At 60.2% G+C, this 17,456-nt stretch overlaps 2 protein-coding genes across 2 annotated transcripts; one reads left to right on the top strand and one right to left on the bottom strand.

The window, feature by feature from the left end:
• Positions 1-3,517: 3,517 nt before the first annotated feature.
• On the top strand, positions 3,518-6,140 carry LOC137461545 (CDGSH iron-sulfur domain-containing protein 3, mitochondrial-like). Its single transcript, XM_068171242.1, is given in 3 exon segments — positions 3,518-3,845; positions 4,965-5,075; positions 5,077-6,140. Coding segments are annotated over 3 exon segments (450 nt in total). The 5' UTR covers positions 3,518-3,575; the 3' UTR covers positions 5,146-6,140.
• A 5,102-nt stretch (positions 6,141-11,242) lies between these two features.
• LOC137461546 (polycomb group RING finger protein 2-like) lies at positions 11,243-17,450 on the bottom strand. The gene is made up of 4 exons (XM_068171243.1): positions 17,415-17,450; positions 17,160-17,255; positions 13,846-13,926; positions 11,243-12,104 (listed from the first exon to the last, which is right to left on the bottom strand). Exons 2-4 carry the CDS (start codon positions 17,220-17,222, stop codon positions 11,781-11,783), a joined length of 468 nt encoding a protein of 155 aa, XP_068027344.1. The 5' UTR covers positions 17,223-17,255; positions 17,415-17,450; the 3' UTR covers positions 11,243-11,780.
• Between the last annotated feature and the right edge of the window lie 6 nt (positions 17,451-17,456).

Below are 17,456 nucleotides of genomic sequence, written 5' to 3' on the forward strand. Positions count from 1 at the left end.
TCCTGCCTTGCTTCCCTCCCTCCTGCCCTGCTTCCCTCCCTCCTGCCCTGCTTCCCTCCCTCCCTCCTTGCTTCCCTCCCTCCTTGCTTCCTTCCCTCCTTGCTTCCCTCCTTCCTTGCTTCCCTTCTTGCTTCTCTCCTTCCCTTCTTGCTTCCCTTCTTCCCTCCCATGGCCAACCCAAGCCCCCTCAGGTCAGGGCTGTGTTCCCCACAGTGATTTCAGTGAGAGCTGAGCTTCATGGTGAGCTTCCAGCTGCTGCAGGGAGATGTTGGGGAAGAGCTTGGGATTCAGAGGCTGGCTGCAGGGAATGGGTTTGGTGAGGCAGGGAGGGCTGAGCTACTTCTCCTGCTCCTCCTGCTCCATGCTGACCAAGCCACTGAGGTCTGTTGGTGGCCACAGTGTGAGTCCCAAACCCCTCTGGAGCCAGGGAAGGATGAGGCTGGGAGGAAGGAGCAGAAAAGCAGACCTAGAAGTGGTGGTGCCCAGTAATAGGACAAGGGTGGGGAGAGAGTGGGGCAAGAGATAAGATGCTGAGAGGCCTTGGAGCAGCTCTGTGAGGAGCAAAGGCTGAGAGCCTGGAGCAGAGCAGCCCCAGAGGGGAGCTGAGCAATGCTCAGCAAGAGCCTAAAGGGCTGGGGAGGGGCAAGAGGCTGGGGCCAGACTCTGCTCAGTGCTGCCCAGGGGCAGGGCAAGAGGCACAAAGTGGAGCCCAGGAGGCTCCATCTGAGCAGGAGGAGAAAGTTGTTTGGTGTGAGGCTGCTGGAGGCCTGGAGCAGGCTGCCCAGAGAGGTTGTGGAGAGCTTCCAACCCCCCCTGGGTACCGTGCTGCTGCTGGGCAAGCTGCTGGGGGGGGGGGGCAGGGTAGGGTTGGACTGGGGGAGCTCCAGCAGTTCCCTTCCCACCTCTTCCCATCCCATCAAAAAGCACTTAACCCATTCCCCTGACCCCCTTGCTGGGGGGGGAGGGGGGGGGTGTCCACCTTTGGGGGGAGGGTGTGGGGGTGTCCTCCACCTGCCCCCAGGAAGCCCAAAGGGGCTCTCTCTGGGCAGCTCGAGGAGAGAGGAGCTGGAGGTGACCCTGCAACCTATCTGTGAAACGAAAGGAACAGAGGGGAAGGGGAGAGAGGGGGAGTGGGGGTGTGGGGGGGTGGGGGGCAAAAAAAAGAGAAGAGACCTAAAAAGCTAAAGATTTTGTGTTTCAGTTGCACTTGGGGTACTTTTCTTGACCCAGTTTTTGAGGCTGTTGTCTCCTTTTGGTTCGTTGCATGTCGTCTTTGGGTTCCTTTTGTCGTCGTCGTCGTCGTCGTCCTGGGGGTTGCTTTGAGGAGGGGGTTTTTTTGGGGGGGGGGGGGGAGGGGGAGGGAGGGGGGGGCTGGGGTGGGGGGGCTGTGTGTTTCTTTTTTTAATCAAATCAAAGAGAGAAATGTGTATATTTTTGGCAATTTAAGGTAATGTAGCTGAGATCTATTTTTTTCACTGCTGCTTGGACTGTTCTTTATGACAATAAAGGATTATTGATTGGTAGCCAAAGGCTTCCTGCATCCAGCTGGGGAGGTGTGGGAGGGAGGGGAGGGAGGTGTGGGAGGGAGGGAGGGAGGGAGGGAGGGGGAGCTGCTGGCCCAGGGTGGGGGGGGGGGGCTCCTACCCCTGCCAGGGGGATGGCAGCGCTGGGGAAGAGCTCCTGGAGTAGCGTGGGGAAGGTAAAAAGTGGGCTTGGGAGCTGGAAACAGCTCCAGGGCTTGGAGATTGAGCTCCACACGGCTCCAAGGTTTGGGCAGTGAGCTCCACGCAGCTCCAGGGCTTCACCTTGAGCTCCACAGGGCTCCAGACAGCTCCAGGGCTTGGACATGGAGCTCCACACGGCTCCAGGGCTTGGACATTGGGCTTCAAACATCCTCAGGGGCTTGGACATTGAGCTCCACACAGCTCCAGGGCTTCACATTGAGCTCCACATGGCTCCAGACAGCTCCAGAGCTTGGACATGGAGCTCCACAGGGCTCCACGGCTTGGACAGTGAGCCACACACAGCTCCAGGGCTTGGACATGGAGCTCCAGACGGCTCCAGGGCTTGAACATGGAGCTCTACATGGCTCCAGGGCTTGGACAGTGAGCCACACACAGCTCCAGGGCTTGGACATGGAGCTCCACACAGCTCCAGGGCTTGGACAGTGAGCCACACACAGCTCCAGGGCTTGGACAGTGAGCCACACACAGCTCCAGGGCTTGGACATGGAGCTCCAGATGGCTCCAGGGCTTGGACAGTGAGCTCCAGGGCTTGGACAGTGAGCTCCACGCAGCTCCAGGGCTTGGACATTGGGCTTCAAACATCCCCAGGGCTTGGACATTGAGCTCCACACAGCTCCAGGGCTTGGACAGTGAGCCACACACAGCTCCACACGGCTCCGGGGCTTGGACATGAGCTCCACAGCTTGGACAGTGAGCTCCAGGGCTTGGACAGTGAGCTCCACACAGCTCCAGGGCTTGGACAGTGAGCTCCACGCAGCTCCAGGGCTTGGACAGTGAGCTCCACGCAGCTCCAGGGCTTGGACAGTGAGCTCCACACGGCTCCAGGGCTTGGACAGTGAGCTCCACATGGCTCCAGGGCTTGGACAGTGAGCTCCACACGGCTCCAGGGCTTGGACAGTGAGCTCCACACAGCTCCAGGGCTTGGACATTGGGCTTCAAACATCCCCAGGGCTTGGACTTTGAGCTCCACACAGCTCCAGGGCTTGGACAGTGAGCGCTCCACATGGCTCCAGACAGCTCCAGAGCTTGGACATGGAGCTCTACGTGGCTCCAGGGCTTGGACAGTGAGCTCCACACGGCTCCAGGGCTTGGACATTGGGCTTCAAACATCCCCAGGGCTTGGACTTTGAGCTCCACACAGCTCCAGGGCTTGGACAGTGAGCTCCACATGGCTCCAGGGCTTGGACACTGAGCTCCACAGCTTGGACAGTGAGCTCCACGCAGCTCCAGGGCTTCACATTGAGCTCCACAGGGCTCCAGACAGCTCCAGAGCTTGGACATGAAGCTCCACGTGGCTCCAGAGCTTGGACAGTGAGCTCCAAGCAGCTCCAGGGCTTGGACAGTGAGCTCCACACGGCTCCAGGGCTTGGACATTGGGCTTCAAACATCCCCAGGGCTTGGACAGTGAGCCACACACAGCTCCAGGGCTTGGACATGGAGCTCCAGACGGCTCCAGAGCTTGGACACGGAGCTTCAAACACTTCTCCAGGGTGATGCAACAGAATGAAAGGAACCAGCCTCAAGTCGTAGCAGGGGAGGTTTAGGTAGGAGAGGAGGAACAGTTTCTGCCCCCAGGGATCGGCACAGGCTGCCCAGGGAGGTGATGGAGTCCCCATCCGCGCACCGGCACCGGGGACCGCGGGGGTGGGGGAAGGGTGCAAGGAGCCGAGGGGAGGAAGCAGTGCTGCGAGGATCGGTGCAAAGCAGCGAGGGGGGGGGAACGTTTCTGCAGCCAGCAGCCGAGCTCCCGCCGAGCCCGCCCTGCCCCGGCTCTTCCGGTGGGACCGGAGGAGGAGCAGCTCCCGGGCAAGGTGACTCCGGTGCCGGACCATGGCGTGGCTGAGACCGGCCGCGCTTGGGACACTGATGCGAACCGCCACGGGCGCGGGGCGGCTGGAAGAGGCTGGGAGGCTTTGCGGTCACCGGTCCCGCCATACTCCCCCGGAGCTCTGGGACATTCCGTCGCTTCTCTCCGCCCTCCCGGTCCGCCGGTACTCGGTCCCCCCGCAGCCGGTGATCGCCGCCAAGGAGCCGTTCGCGGTGGAGCTGAAAGCAGGGAAGAAATACGCCTGGTGCAGCTGCGGGCACAGCGAGAAACAGGTCCGGTCCCTGCGCCCCCCCTGCGCATCGTGCGGTGTGCCCCCGGGCACAGCGAGAAACAGGTCCGGTCCCTGTGCCCCCCCTCCACATCGTGCGGTGTGCCCCCGGGCACAGCCACAAACAGCTCCGCTCCCTGTGCCCCCCCTCCACATCGAGCGATCTGCCCCCCGGACACAGCCACAAACAGCTCCGCTCCCTGTGCCCCCCCTCCGCATCGTGCGGTGTGCCCCCCGGGCACAGCGAGAAACAGCTCCGGTCCCTGTGCCCCCCCTCCGCATCGTGCGTTGTGCCCCCCGGGTACAGCCACAAACAGCTCCGGTCCCTGTGCCCCCCCTCCGCATCGTGCGTTGTGCCCCCCGGGTACAGCCACAAACAGCTCCGCTCCCTGTGCCCCCCCTCCGCATCGTGCGATCTGCCCCCCGGGTACAGCCACAAACAGCTCCGGTCCCTGTGCCCCCCCTCCACATCGTGCGGTGTGCCCCCCGGGTACAGCCACAAACACCTCCGGTCCCTGTGCCCCCCCTCCGCATCGCGCGGTGTGCCCCCGGGTACAGCCACAACCAGCTCCGGTCCCCCTGCCCCTCCGGTCCCTGTGCCCCAGCTGCGATGCTCAGGGATGCAGGCGGGGCCAGACCATCCCCACGGGGACCATCCCGTCGCGGTGACCCCCACGTAGGTCCCACGGATCCCTTCTCCATCACTCCTTGGGTCCCAGGGATCATAGCCACCACCCCCAGCAACCCCAAATCGCCACCTGTACCCCTCAGTACCCCCAGTTTTACCTCCCAGCACCCCAAAATCCTCACCTTTACCCCCAGATCCCTGCCTTTACACCCCAGCAGCCCCAGATTCCCCCCTTTACACCTTCAGCCTCTCCAGATCCCCTCCTTTACCCCCTAGCACCCTCAACCTCCCCCCTTTTAACCTCAGCCTCCCCAGATCCCCACTTTTACCCTCCAGCACCCCCAACCTCCCTCCTTCACCCCCCAGCAGTGCCCAAATCCCCACTTCTATGCCCCAGCAGCCCCCAGTCTCTGGCTTTACCCCCCAGCACCCCCAGACTCCCCTCCTTTACCCCCCCAGATCCCCACCCTTACCTCCTCCTCCTTTCCTTCGCAGCCCTTCTGCGACGGTGCCCACAAGAAGGCTGCCCCGGGGGCCTCCCCCCTGCGCTTCACGGCCGAGGAGGACGGCACCGCCTGGCTCTGCGGCTGCAAACGCACGCGGACCCCCCCCCTACTGCGACGGCACCCACAAGGAGGAGGCCGTGCAGGCTGCCCAGCCCCCCACAAAGCCCTGAGTCGGCTGCACCCCGCAGGGCTCGGGCTCACAGAGCGACCCCACCCCCGCCCCGGGAGCTGGGGGCTGCAGGGATGCTGAGGCGGGGGAGGGGCTGCTCAGCTCCCACCCCCACGACTAAGCTTAATGGCTGAGCCCCCCTGGGCGGGGGGCTGCCAGCAGCTGCAGGGAATCAGCTTCAGCCCCACCCCTGGGGCGGCAGTTTTGCTTCCTGCCCCCACGGGGACCCTGTTTTGGGGAGGGGGAACAAAGGCTCCCGTGGAAGAGCAAGGAGTGGAAGGTGGAATCGCCCCGGGTGGTGTCCAGAGAGCCCTGGAGGGGGCTGGGTTGGAAGAGACCTCCAGGATCCTCCAGTGCCAACCCCCCCCCCCGCCATGCCCAGGGACCCCTCCCACCAGCCCAGGCTGCTCCAAGGCCTCATCCAGCCTGGTCCTGAACACCTCCAGGGAGGGGGCAGCCGCAGCCTCCCCTGGGCAGCCTGTGCCAGGCTCTCCCCAGCCTCACTGCCAAGAATCTCTTCCTCAGCTCCGCTCTCAGTCTCCTTTGCTCCACTTCCAAACCACTGATCCTCATCCTGTCCCTCCCAGCCCCTGGCCAAAGTCCCTCCCCAGCTCTCCTGGAGCCCTTCAGGTCCTGGCAGCCTGCTCTGAGGTCCCCCTGGAGCCTTCTCCAGCCTGAGCAGCCCCAGCTCCCCCAGGGGAGCTTCTCCAGCCCCTGATCACCTTCGTGGCCTCCTCTGGACCCTCTCCAGCAGCTCCAGGTCCTTGTTCTGGGGGCTGCAGAGCTGCAGGTGGGGGTCTCAGGTGTGTGTGGGGGGGAGGCAGAATCCCCTCCCTTCTCCTGCTGCCCAACCCTGCTGGGGCTGCAGCCCAGGACCTGGTTGGCTTCTTGGCTGTTCCTTTTTTGGGGGGGGTTGAACAAAAACCACTTTGCAGCAGGGCTGCTGGCTCCAGGTTGAGTTTTTGCCACCACTGAAGCAGCTTCTGTGCCTCTGCTTCTCTTTGGAGGGGTTGGGGGTGGGGAATGGGGGTGCATGGGGATGCAGGGTGGGAAGTGGGGAGGGGGTGGGGAATGGGGGTCCATGGGGATGCAGGTTGGGATGGGGGGTGGGGAATGGGGGTGCATGGGGATGCAGGGTGGGAAGTGGGAGGGTGGGGAATGGGGGTCTGTGGGGATGCAGGTTGGGAAGTTGGGGGGGTGGGGAATGGGGGTCCATGGGGATGCAGGCTGGGAAGTGGGGGGTGGGGAATGGGGGTGCATGGGGGTACAGGGTGGGAAGTGGGGAGGGGGTGGGGAATGGGGGTCTGTGGGGATGCAGGTTGGGAAGTGTGGGGGGGAATGGGGGTCCCTGGGGATGCAGGCTGGGAAGTGGGGGGTGGGGAATGGGGGTCTGTGGGGATGCAGGTTGGGAAGTGGAGGGAGGGGAATGGGGGTCCATGGGGATGCAGGCTGGGAAGTGGGGGGTGGGGAATGGGGGTCCATGGGGATGCAGGTTGGGAAGTTAGGGGGGTGGGGAATGGGGGTCCATGGGGATGCAGGTTGGGAAGTTAGGGGGGTGGGGAATGGGGGTCTGTGGGGATACAGGCTGGGAAGTGGGGGGGGTGGGGGATGGGGGTCCATGGGGATGCAGGCTGGGAAGTGGAGGGAGGGGAATGGGGGTCCCTGGGGATGCAGGGTGGGAAGTGGGGGGAGGGGAATGGGGGTCCATGGGGATGCAGGCTGGGAAGTTGGGGGGGTGGGGAGTGGGGGTGCAGGGGGGTGCAGGGTGAGAAGTGGGGGGGTGGGGAATGGGGGTCTGTGGGGATGCAGGCTGGGAAGTGGGGGGTGGGGAATGGGGGTCCATGGGGGTACAGGCTGGGAAGTGGGGGGGTGGGGAATGGGGGTCCGTGGGGTGCAGGGTGGGAAGTGGGGGGTGGGGAATGGGGGTCTGTGGGATGCAGGCTGGGAAGTGGGGGGTGGGGAATGGGGGTCCATGGGGGTACAGGCTGGGAAGTGGGGGGGTGGGGAATGGGGGTCCGTGGGGTGCAGGGTGGGAAGTGGGGGGAGGATGGGGAATGGGGGTCCATGGGGATGCAGGCTGGGAAGTGGGGGGTTTGGGAATGGGGGTCCATGGGGATACAGGCTGGGAAGGGGGGGGGTGGGGGATGGGGGGTCCATGGGGATGCAGGCTGGGAAGTGGGGAGGGGGTGGGGAGGAAGGTGAAGGAAGCTCTTGCAGCATCGAAGCATCGATCCTGTTTCCAAGCCGGGGAGGGGGTGGGGAGGGGGGCAGCACAAAAGTGGAGCCCAGCAGCAGCTCTGACTCTCAGGATTTGTATTTACAAGACATGAAAATTCCATACAGGATGCAAACAGACAGCAAAAAACCCAACCAACGACACCCCCCCCACACCGACCCCCTCCCCATTCCACCTCCCCCATCCCACCCCCCCTTCACCACACAACCCCCAGCCTGAGGCACTTCAGCTGCCTCCTCCCTCGGTCCATTTTTGGTCTATTTACAAGGGGTGGGGGGGTGGGAAAAGTGTCGAGATAAACAGAGAGGGGGGCCCCCCTCCCCCTTCCTTTTTCCCTCCCCCTTCCTTTTTCCCTCCCCCTTCCCCTTCCCCTCCCCCAACAAGTTCATCCAACCCCATCCCTTGGGATGAGAGAAAATGAACCCCAACAGGGCCGACCCCCCCCCCAAGAAACATCCCCAGAGGGGTTGGAGGGGAGAGAAAGGTTGTGGGGCAGTGGGAGCTTGGGGGGGTGGGGAGGTGGGGAGGGGGCTGTGCTCTAGTGGAGGTGCTGCTGGTGGGATCCAGGATGCAGGGGCAAGGAGGAGGGGGGTGGGGAGGGGAGGGGGCTGCAGTATTTCCATATCATAATTTAAAAGGGCAATTAATTCACAAATGAATCATTAAAACCATCAATAAAATCCAATCCCGACCCCCCCCCCCCCCCCCGACCCCCACCCCCTGACCTTTGGGGTTGGGCTGCTGATACAATTCCAGTGCTGCCTTCCTTTGGTTCTCACTGTGCCTTCCCTTTGGGGGCTGCAGGCACTTCTTGGACTCATTCACACCTCCCCCCCCCCCCCCCCCCCAGCAAGGATGGGAGACCCCCACCCCACCCTCCCCCATCTCCCTCCCCCACCCTCCCCCCTCCCCAGGGCTGCTGTGCTTTGATTCTTGTCACTGTAGAAAGTTGGTCCCTTCCCTGGGGGTGGGAGAGGGAGGATGGGGGTGGGGTGCAGCTGGTGATGCTGGCACTGTTGCCACCTAAAGGATGGCATCACAACGCCCACCCCCCCCTCCGAAATCCCCCTTCTCCCCCAGGCTCCTCCCTCACCACAGCCTCCTGGCTAAAGGCACTGAAGTCTTCTCTTTTTGTCCTCTTTCTTTTGTGTTTTATTACATTAAAACCCCAATGTGGGGGCAGGAGAAGGTGAGGAGGATGAGGAGGGAAAGGGGGGGCCGGTGGGGGGGCGCACACATACAGAGATGCTCTGACAGGTGGCACTGAAGCCACCAGCAATGGGAGGGTCCCAGGCCCAGCCCTAGCTTGGGCATCTTCCTTGCACAGAGTCACCAAAGGTTTAGGTTCAGCACCGCCCCACCGGGCCCCACCCGACCCCACCCTGCACCCCCTCCCCAGATCAAATGTCCTGGCACTAATAATCTGCCCTGGGGAGGTGGCAGCTGCCTTTCACGTCCCACTTGGGCTTTGTGCTGCTGCTGCCTCCCCTGCCCCTTCAGCAGCAAGCTGGCAGCAGAATCGTTTTAAGGTGGGGAGGGGGGGGGATAAGGAAAAAGATAAAAGGAAGTAAAAGGAGGGGAAAAATAAAAGGGGGGAGGGAAAGGAAGGGGGAAAAGGGGAGGAAATGAAAGAAAAAGGGGGGAAAAAAGGGAAAGGGGAAAAATAAAAGGGGGAAAAAAGGGGGGAAAAAGGGAAAGGGGAAAAATAAAAGGGGGAAAAAAGGAAAGAAAAAGGGAGAAAGGGAAAGCAAAAGGAAAAATGAAAGGAAAGAGAAATAAAAGGGAGGGAAAAGGAAGAAATAAAAGGGAGGGGAAGGGAAGAAATAAAAGGGAGGGAAAGGGAAGGAAAGGAAGGAAAAAGGATGAAATAAAAGGGAGGGAAAGGGAAGAAATAAAAGGGAGGGAAAGGGAAGAAATAAAAGGGAGGGAAAAGGAAGAAATAAAAGGGAGGGAAAGGGAAGAAATAAAAGGGAGGGAAAGGGAAGAAATAAAAGGGAGGGAAAAGGAAGAAATAAAAGGGAGGGAAAGGGAAGAAATAAAAGGGAGGGAAAGGGAAGAAATAAAAGGAAGGGAAAAGGAAGAAATGAAAGGAAAAAAGGGGAAAATTGAAGGAAAAAAAGGGGAAAATGAAGGAAAATGAAGGGAAAAGGAAGGAATAAAGGGAAGGAAAAGGAAAAAAATGAAAGGGAAGAATAAAGGGAAAGGAAGAAATAAAAGGAAAAATAAAAGGAAGAAACAAAAGGATAAATGGAAAAATAAAAGGAAGGATAAAGGGGAAAATAAAAGGAAGGGAAAAATGAAGGAAGGGAAAGAGAAAAGGAAGGAAAGAGGGAAAAAATGAAGGGGAAAAAGAAGAAATAAAAGGAAGGATAAAGGGAAAAAATAAAAGGCAGGGAAAAGGAAAACATAAAAGGAAGGAAGGAAAAGTCCAAAATAAAAAGGAAGGAAAAATGGAAGGGAAAAGGAAAATATGAAGGGAAAGAGAAAAAAAAATGGGGGGAAAAAGGAGGGGCTGAAGGGAAGAAGGAAGGAGGGAGGGAGGGAGGGAGGGAGGGAAGGAAGGAAGGAAGGAAGGAAGGAAGGAAGGAAGGAAGGAAGGAAGGAAGGAAGGAAGGAAGGAAGGAAGGAAGGAAGGAAGGAAGGAAGGAAGGAAGGAAGGAAGGAAGGAAGGAAGGAAGGAAGGAAGGAAGGAAGGAAGGAAGGAAGGAAGGAAGGAAGGAAGGAAGGAAGGAAGGAAGGAAGGAAGGAAGGAAGGAAGGAAGGAAGGGAGGGAGGAAGGGAGGAAGGGAGGGAGGGAGGAAGGGAGGAAGGAAGGAAGGAAGGAAGGGAGGGAGGGAGGGAGGGAGGGAGGGAGGAAGGAAGGAAGGCAGGCAAAAGGGGGAGGGGGAATCTACTTACTGTGGCTAAAGGGAAGAGTCCAAGTGAGGCTTTGCCAGATCAGAGCTGGAGACCACACAGGGAAAGGAAAAATGAAACAGAATCAAGGGGGGGGGGGGTGTGTGAATGGGAGGGGGGGGGATGCCAGAGAGTGATGCCAGGCAATGGTCACTGCTGCCAGCCAGCCACTGGCACCACAGCACCAAACCCTCTGCTCAAGGTTTGGGCTTTTCCCCTTCAAAGAAACCCAAAATAAGCAACACAAAAGAAAGCCAAACCCAAAGCAAAGCAAAGCAAAGCAAAACAAAATGAACCAAACCAGAACTAAACCCAAACCAAACCAAAACCACACCAAAAGAAAGCAAAGCAAAGCAAACCAAAACTAAACCCAACCCAAACCAAAAGCAAAACCAAACCAAAACCAAATCAAGCCAAACCAAACCAAAACTAAACCCAAACCAACCCCAAACCAAAAGCAAAACCAAACCAGAAGCAAATCAAACCAAACCAAAACCAAATCAAACCAAAAGCAAAACCAAACCCAAAACAAAAGCAAAACCAAACCCAACCCCAACCCAACCCCAACCAAACCAATCCAAACCCAACCAAACCAATCCAAACCAAACCCAAGCCCAAACCTAACCCAAACCCAACCCAAACCAGACCTAACCCAACCCAAACCAATGTAATCCAATCCAAGCCAATCTAATCCAATCCAAACCAAACCAAACCCAAGCCCAAACCTAACCCAAACCCAACCCAACCCAACCCAATCCAGTTTAACCCAACCCAATCCAACCCAACCCAATCCAATCCAACCCAATCCAATCCAATCCAATCCAATCCAATCCAATCCAACCCAACCCAATCCAATCCAATCCAAACCAAACCAAACCAACCCAATCCAATCCAACCCAACCCAATCCAACCCAATCCAACCCAACCCAATCCAACCCAATCCAACCCAACCCAACCCAACCCAATCCAATCCAATGCAATCCAATCCAAACCAAACCAAACCAAACCAAACCAAACCAAACCAAACCAAACCACAACACATCCCCCAGGGCACCACGAGGCTGAAGGGCAGTTTGGGGGCAGGGAGCTCCTGTGCTTGGCCCTTGCCTTTGCAGCTCCCGGGCAGAGGGAGGGGAGAGGGGGGAAAAAGCAGAGCTGGGGGTGGGAGGTGTGAGGGCAGCAGTGGCCAGCACAGCCCTGCCTGTGGTCCTTCTGTACAAGTTAAAACCAAACCAGAGACCTCCCCCCGACCCCCAAACAAGAAAGAGAAGAGAATCCAAGGGATTTGCAAACATTCTGCCACGTTCCTGCGCCCCCGGGGAATGCCCTCTGGCCGCTTTGGGTGGCACCTGGACGGGCTTGGGGGGTCCCCTTCTGTACACATAGATACATTTCGAGCTGTATATATATAATATATAGATAAGAGAGAGCCCAGGCAGAGGCAAGAGGCAGCAGCAGCAGCAGCAGCAGCAGCAGCAGCGAAGTCCCTGTGCCGCCCCCGGTGCCTAGCTCAAGGCGCTGCCCACGCTGCCGTTCACAGTCGTTTTGCGGCCCCGGGGGGGCAGGGGGTGGCAGTTCGAGGAGGCGGTGCCGTTGAGAGCGGTGCCGCTGCCGGTGGTGGTGGAGCTGGGCGAGCCGTGGGAGGGGGTGGCCGGGCTGGGTAAGGACGAGGAGGTGGCGGGCAGGGTGGCAGGGCTGTGAGCCTTGTCGCTGAGCGACTCGCACTCGGAGGCGCCGCTGGTGTTGGTGCCCTCGGAAGGGGGCAGCGGTGCCAGCTTGAGCCGCTTGCAGGCGGGCTGGACGCGGTACTTGAGCGGCAGGGGCCCGTTCTGCGAGAGGGGAGAAGGGGCAGAGGGTGGCACTCGGCACCCTGCAGGACCACCTCCTAACCTCTCTCATTTTTAACCTCCCCAACTCTTAACCTCTCCAACTTTTAACCTCCCCAACTCCTAACCTCTCTCATTTTTAACCTCCCCAACCTTTAACCTCTCATTTTTAACCTCCCCAACTCTTAACCTCTCTCACATTTAACCTCTCTCACTTTTAACCTCCCCAGCTCTTAACCTCTCCAACTTTTAACCTCCCCAACTTTTCAACCTCTCCAATTTTTAACCTCCCCAACTCCTAACCTCTCTCATTTTTAACCTCCCCAACTCTTAACCTCTCCAATTTTTAACCTCCCCAACTCCTAACCTCTCTCACTTTTAACCTCCCCAACTCTTAACCTCTCCAACTTTTAACCTCCCCAACTGCTAACCTCTCTCATTTTTAACCTCCCCAACTCTTAACCTCTCTCACATTTAACCTCTCTCCTTTTTAACCTCCCCAACTCAACCTCTCCAACTTTTAACCTCCCCAACTCTTAACCTCTCTCATTTTTAACCTCCCCAACTCTCAACCTCTCTCACTTTTAACCTCCCCAACTTTTCAACCTCTCCCATTTTTAACCTCCCCAACTCTTAAACTCTCCAACTTTTAACCTCCCCAACTCCTAACCTCATTTTTAACCTCCCCAACTCTTAACCTCTCTCACATTTAACCTCTCTCACTTTTAACCTCCCCAACTCTTAACCTCTCTCATCTTTAACCTCCCCAACTCCTAACCTCTCTCATTTTTAACCTCCCCAACTCCTAACCTCTCTCATCTTTAACCTCCCCAACTCTTAACCTCTCCAATATTTAACCTCCCCAACTCTTAACCTCTCCAACTTTTAACCTCCCCAACTCCCAACCTCATTTTTAACCTCCCCAACTCCTAACCTCTCTCATTTTTAACCTCCCCAACTCCTAACCTCTCTCATTTTTAACCTCCCCAACCTTTAACCTCTCTCATTTTTAACCTCCCCAACTCTTAACCTCTCTCACATTTAACCTCTCTCACTTTTAACCTCCCCAACTCTTAACCTCTCCAACTTTTAACCTCCCCAACTCCTAACCTCTCTCATTTTTAACCTCCCCAACTCTTAATCTCTCCAATTTTTAACCTCCCCAACTCCTAACCTCATTTTTTACCTCCCCAACTCTTAACCTCTCTCATTTTTCACCTCCCCAAACTTTAACCTCTCCAACTTTTAACCTCCCCAACTCCCAACCTCATTTTTAACCTCCCCAACTCCTAACCTCTCTCATTTTTAACCTCCCCAATTCCTAACCTCTCTCATTTTTAACCTTCCCAACTCTTAACCTCTCTCACATTTAACCTCTCTCACTTTTAACCTCCCCAACTCCTAAACTCTCCAACTTTTAACCTCCCCAGCTCTTAACCTCTCTAATTTTTAACCTCCCCACCTCTGAGCCCCTCCAAGGAGGTTCCTTTTTCCCCTCAATTCTCTCAACCTGCCAATCCTCAGACAAATTCTCCCCACTTGCAGTGCTTCAGCTCTCCTCCACTGCCTGCAGCCTTCTTCCCCTCTAGCACTGCTCCTTCTCCAAGGTGATGCTGAGAGAGAAGCTAAGACTTCTCCACATCAGGTACCCAAAGACCATCAGGAGCCTGGTTTGGACCAGGCAGGTGCCCAGGCAGGTGCCCAGGCTGGAGCCCAGGCTGGGGAAGGAGGCAGCTTGGCTTACCCTCCTCCAGGGGTAGATGTAGGCAATGTCCATCAGGGTGTAATACTCCTTCAGGGGCTCATCTTCATAGAGCACTTCCACCTGCAGCAGGGCAGAGCATCAGGACCCCAGCAGGGGGGACAGAGGCACCACCAGAACTCCCCCCTAGAGCCTTGCAGCAGGGCTTGGCCAGCTCCCAGTGCTGCTCCCACCGGCAGGGAGAAGCTGCAGGGACACTGGGAAGAAGCTCCTGACTGTGAGGGTGGTGGAACACTGGAACAGGCTGCCCAGGGAGGTGGGGGAGGGTCCATCCCTGCAGGCATTCAAGGTCAGGCTGGCTGAGGCTCTGAGCAACCTGCTGCTGGCTGGGGCTGTCCCTGCTGGCTGCAGGGGGGGTGGACAAGATGAGCTTTAAAGGTCCCTTCCAACCCAGGGCCTTCCATGATGAGAGCATCCCAGCTTGGCAGGGCTTGGAAGGGACCTCTGAAGGGCAGAGGATTCTCTGCTGAATGCCCTCCAGAAGATGACTCACAAGGGATGGATCCCACCCAGGACCCCTTCCTCCTGCTGCTGCTGCTGCCTGCAAACCCCAGGATGCAGCCTGCAGCCCCCAGATGCTGCCTGCAGCCCCCAGGACGCTGCCTGCAAGCCCCCAGATGCTGCCTGCAGCCCCCAGGACGCTGCCTGCAACCCCCAGGATGCTTCCTGCAAGCCCCAGGACGCTGCCTGCAAGCCCCAGGACGCTGCCTGCAAGCCCCAGGATGCTGCCTGCAACCCCCAGGACACTGCCTGCAGCCCCCAGGACGCAGCCTGCAACCCCCAGGACGCTGCCTGCAAGCCCCAGGACACAGCCTGCAACCCCCAAGACGCTGCCTGCAACCCCCAGGACGCTGCCTGCAGCCCCCAAGATGCTGCCTGCAAGCCCCCAGATGCTGCCTGCAGCCCCCAGGGTGCTGCCTGCAACCCCCAGGACGCTGCCTGCAAGCCCCAAGATGCTGCCTGCAACCCCCAAGATGCTGCCTGCAACCCCCAGGACGCTGCCTGCAAGCCTCAGGACGCTGCCTGCAGCCCCCAGCACGCTGCCTGCAACCCCCAGAACGCTGCCTGCAGCCCCCAGGACGCTGCCTGCAAGCCCCAGGACGCTGCCTGCAACCCCCATGACGCTGCCTGCAACCCCCAGGACGCTGCCTGCAACTCCCAGGACGCTGCCTGCAACCCCCAGGACGCTGCCTGCAACCCCCAGAACGCTGCCTGCAGCCCCAGGACGCTGCCTGCAGCCCCCAGAACGCTGCCTGCAACCCCCAGGACGCTGCCTGCAGCCCCAGGACGCTGCCTGCAGCCCCCAGGACGCTGCCTGCAGCCCCAGGACGCTGCCTGCAGCCCCCAGGACGCTGCCTGCAACCCCCAGGACGCAGCCTGCAGCCCCCAGTACGCTGCCTGCAACCCCCAGGACGCTGCCTGCAAGCCCCAGGATGCAGCCTGCAGCCCCAGGACGCTGCCTGCAACCCCCAGGACGCTGCCTGCAACCCCCAGGATGCTGCCTGCAACCCCCAGGACGCTGCCTGCAGCCCCCAGGACGCAGCCTGCAGCCCCCAGAACGCTGCCTGCAACCCCCAGGACGCAGCCTGCAACCCCCAGGACGCTGCCTGCAACCCCCAGGACGCTGCCTGCAACCCCCAGGACGCTGCCTGCAGCCCCCAGGACGCAGCCTGCAAGCCCCAGGATGCTGCCTGCAAGCCCCAGGACGCAGCCTGCAACTCCCAGGACGCTGCCTGCAGCCCCAGGACGCTGCCTGCAACCCCCAGGACGCTGCCTGCAACCCCCAGGACGCTGCCTGCAAGCCCCAGGACGCTGCCTGCAAGCCCCAGGATGCTGCCTGCAAGCCCCAGGACGCTGCCTGCAACCCCCAGGACGCTGCCTGCAGCCCCCAGGACGCAGCCTGCAACCCCCAGGACGCTGCCTGCAACCCCCAGGACGCTGCCTGCAACCCCCAGGACGCAGCCTGCAGCCCCCAGGACGCTGCCTGCAACCCCCAGGACGCTGCCTGCAGCCCCCAAGACGCTGCCTGCAACCCCCAGGACGCTGCCTGCAGCCCCCAGGACGCAGCCTGCAACCCCCAGGACGCTGCCTGCAACCCCCAGGACGCTGCCTGCAGCCCCAGGACGCTGCCTGCAGCCCCCAGGACGCTGCCTGCAACCCCCAGGACGCAGCCTGCAGCCCCCAGTACGCTGCCTGCAACCCCCAGGACGCTGCCTGCAAGCCCCAGGATGCAGCCTGCAGCCCCAGGACGCTGCCTGCAACCCCCAGGACGCTGCCTGCAACCCCCAGGATGCTGCCTGCAACCCCCAGGACGCTGCCTGCAGCCCCCAGGACGCAGCCTGCAGCCCCCAGAACGCTGCCTGCAACCCCCAGGACGCAGCCTGCAGCCCCCAGAACGCTGCCTGCAACCCCCAGGACGCAGCCTGCAACCCCCAGGACGCTGCCTGCAACCCCCAGGACGCTGCCTGCAACCCCCAGGACGCTGCCTGCAGCCCCCAGGACGCAGCCTGCAAGCCCCAGGATGCTGCCTGCAAGCCCCAGGACGCAGCCTGCAACTCCCAGGACGCTGCCTGCAGCCCCAGGACGCTGCCTGCAACCCCCAGGACGCTGCCTGCAACCCCCAGGACGCTGCCTGCAAGCCCCAAGATGCTGCCTGCAACCCCCAAGATGCTGCCTGCAACCCCCAGGACGCTGCCTGCAAGCCTCAGGACGCTGCCTGCAGCCCCCAGCACGCTGCCTGCAACCCCCAGAACGCTGCCTGCAGCCCCCAGGACGCTGCCTGCAAGCCCCAGGACGCTGCCTGCAACCCCCATGACGCTGCCTGCAACCCCCAGGACGCTGCCTGCAACTCCCAGGACGCTGCCTGCAACCCCCAGCGACGCTGCCTGCAACCCCCAGAACGCTGCCTGCAGCCCCAGGACGCTGCCTGCAGCCCCCAGAACGCTGCCTGCAGCCCCAGGACGCTGCCTGCAAACACCCAGGATGCTTCCTGCAAGCCCCAGGATGCTGCCTGCAGCCCCCAGGGACGCAGCCTGCAGCCCCCCAGGGACGCTGCCTGCAGCCCCCAGGACGCTGCCTGCAACCCCCAGGATGCTTCCTGCAAGCCCCAGGACGCTGCCTGCAGCCCCCAGGACGCTGCCAGCTGTGGGGAGCCTGCACAGCAGCCTGGCCGCCAAGGGACGCAACGGGAGACGAGCAAACCGGCATCAGCCCCTCTGAGCTCCCCCCACAGCCTGGCAGCAGCCCTCCTGAGCCCCCCCCCGGTGCCCCCCTGGCAGCCCCTGGGCAGAGCTCACCTTGTACTTGCTGGGCACATCCATCTTGTTGCGGAGGAACTTGGCCAGGTGCATGACGGTCATGGCAGCAGGGCAGCGCAGGAACCTCACCCCGTTCTGCTGGGCACCAGGGGGAGAGGGGATGCTGAGGCTCTGCTCTGCACCTGCACCTCCTTTGGGGGGGTGTCCGTGTCGTCCCCCCCCAGCCCCACACACCTCCCCTGCCAAGCCCAGGAGGCAGCTGAGGGCTCGGTGCCGCGGCCGCAGCGCTCTCACCTGCTCCTTCTCCAGGTCTCCGTTCTCCACGGCTCCTTTCTT

The sequence above is a fragment of the Melanerpes formicivorus genome, unplaced genomic scaffold (genome assembly GCF_026170545.1).
Source record: "Melanerpes formicivorus ecotype bairdi unplaced genomic scaffold, bMelFor1.0.p_v2 SCAF_2518, whole genome shotgun sequence".
Taxonomy (NCBI): domain Eukaryota; kingdom Metazoa; phylum Chordata; class Aves; order Piciformes; family Picidae; genus Melanerpes; species Melanerpes formicivorus.

Coding starts and splice junctions, on each gene's coding strand:
- LOC137461546 (XM_068171243.1), bottom strand. CDS start 17,222: ATGACCGTCATGCACCTGGCCAAGTTCCTCCGCAACAAGATGGATGTG. Junction 13,927..17,159: donor ATGTGCCCAGCAAGTACAAG/GTGAGCTCTGCC, acceptor GCCCTGCTGCAG/GTGGAAGTGCTCTATGAAGA. Junction 12,105..13,845: donor ACATCTACCCCTGGAGGAGG/GTAAGCCAAGCT, acceptor CCCCTCTCGCAG/AACGGGCCCCTGCCGCTCAA.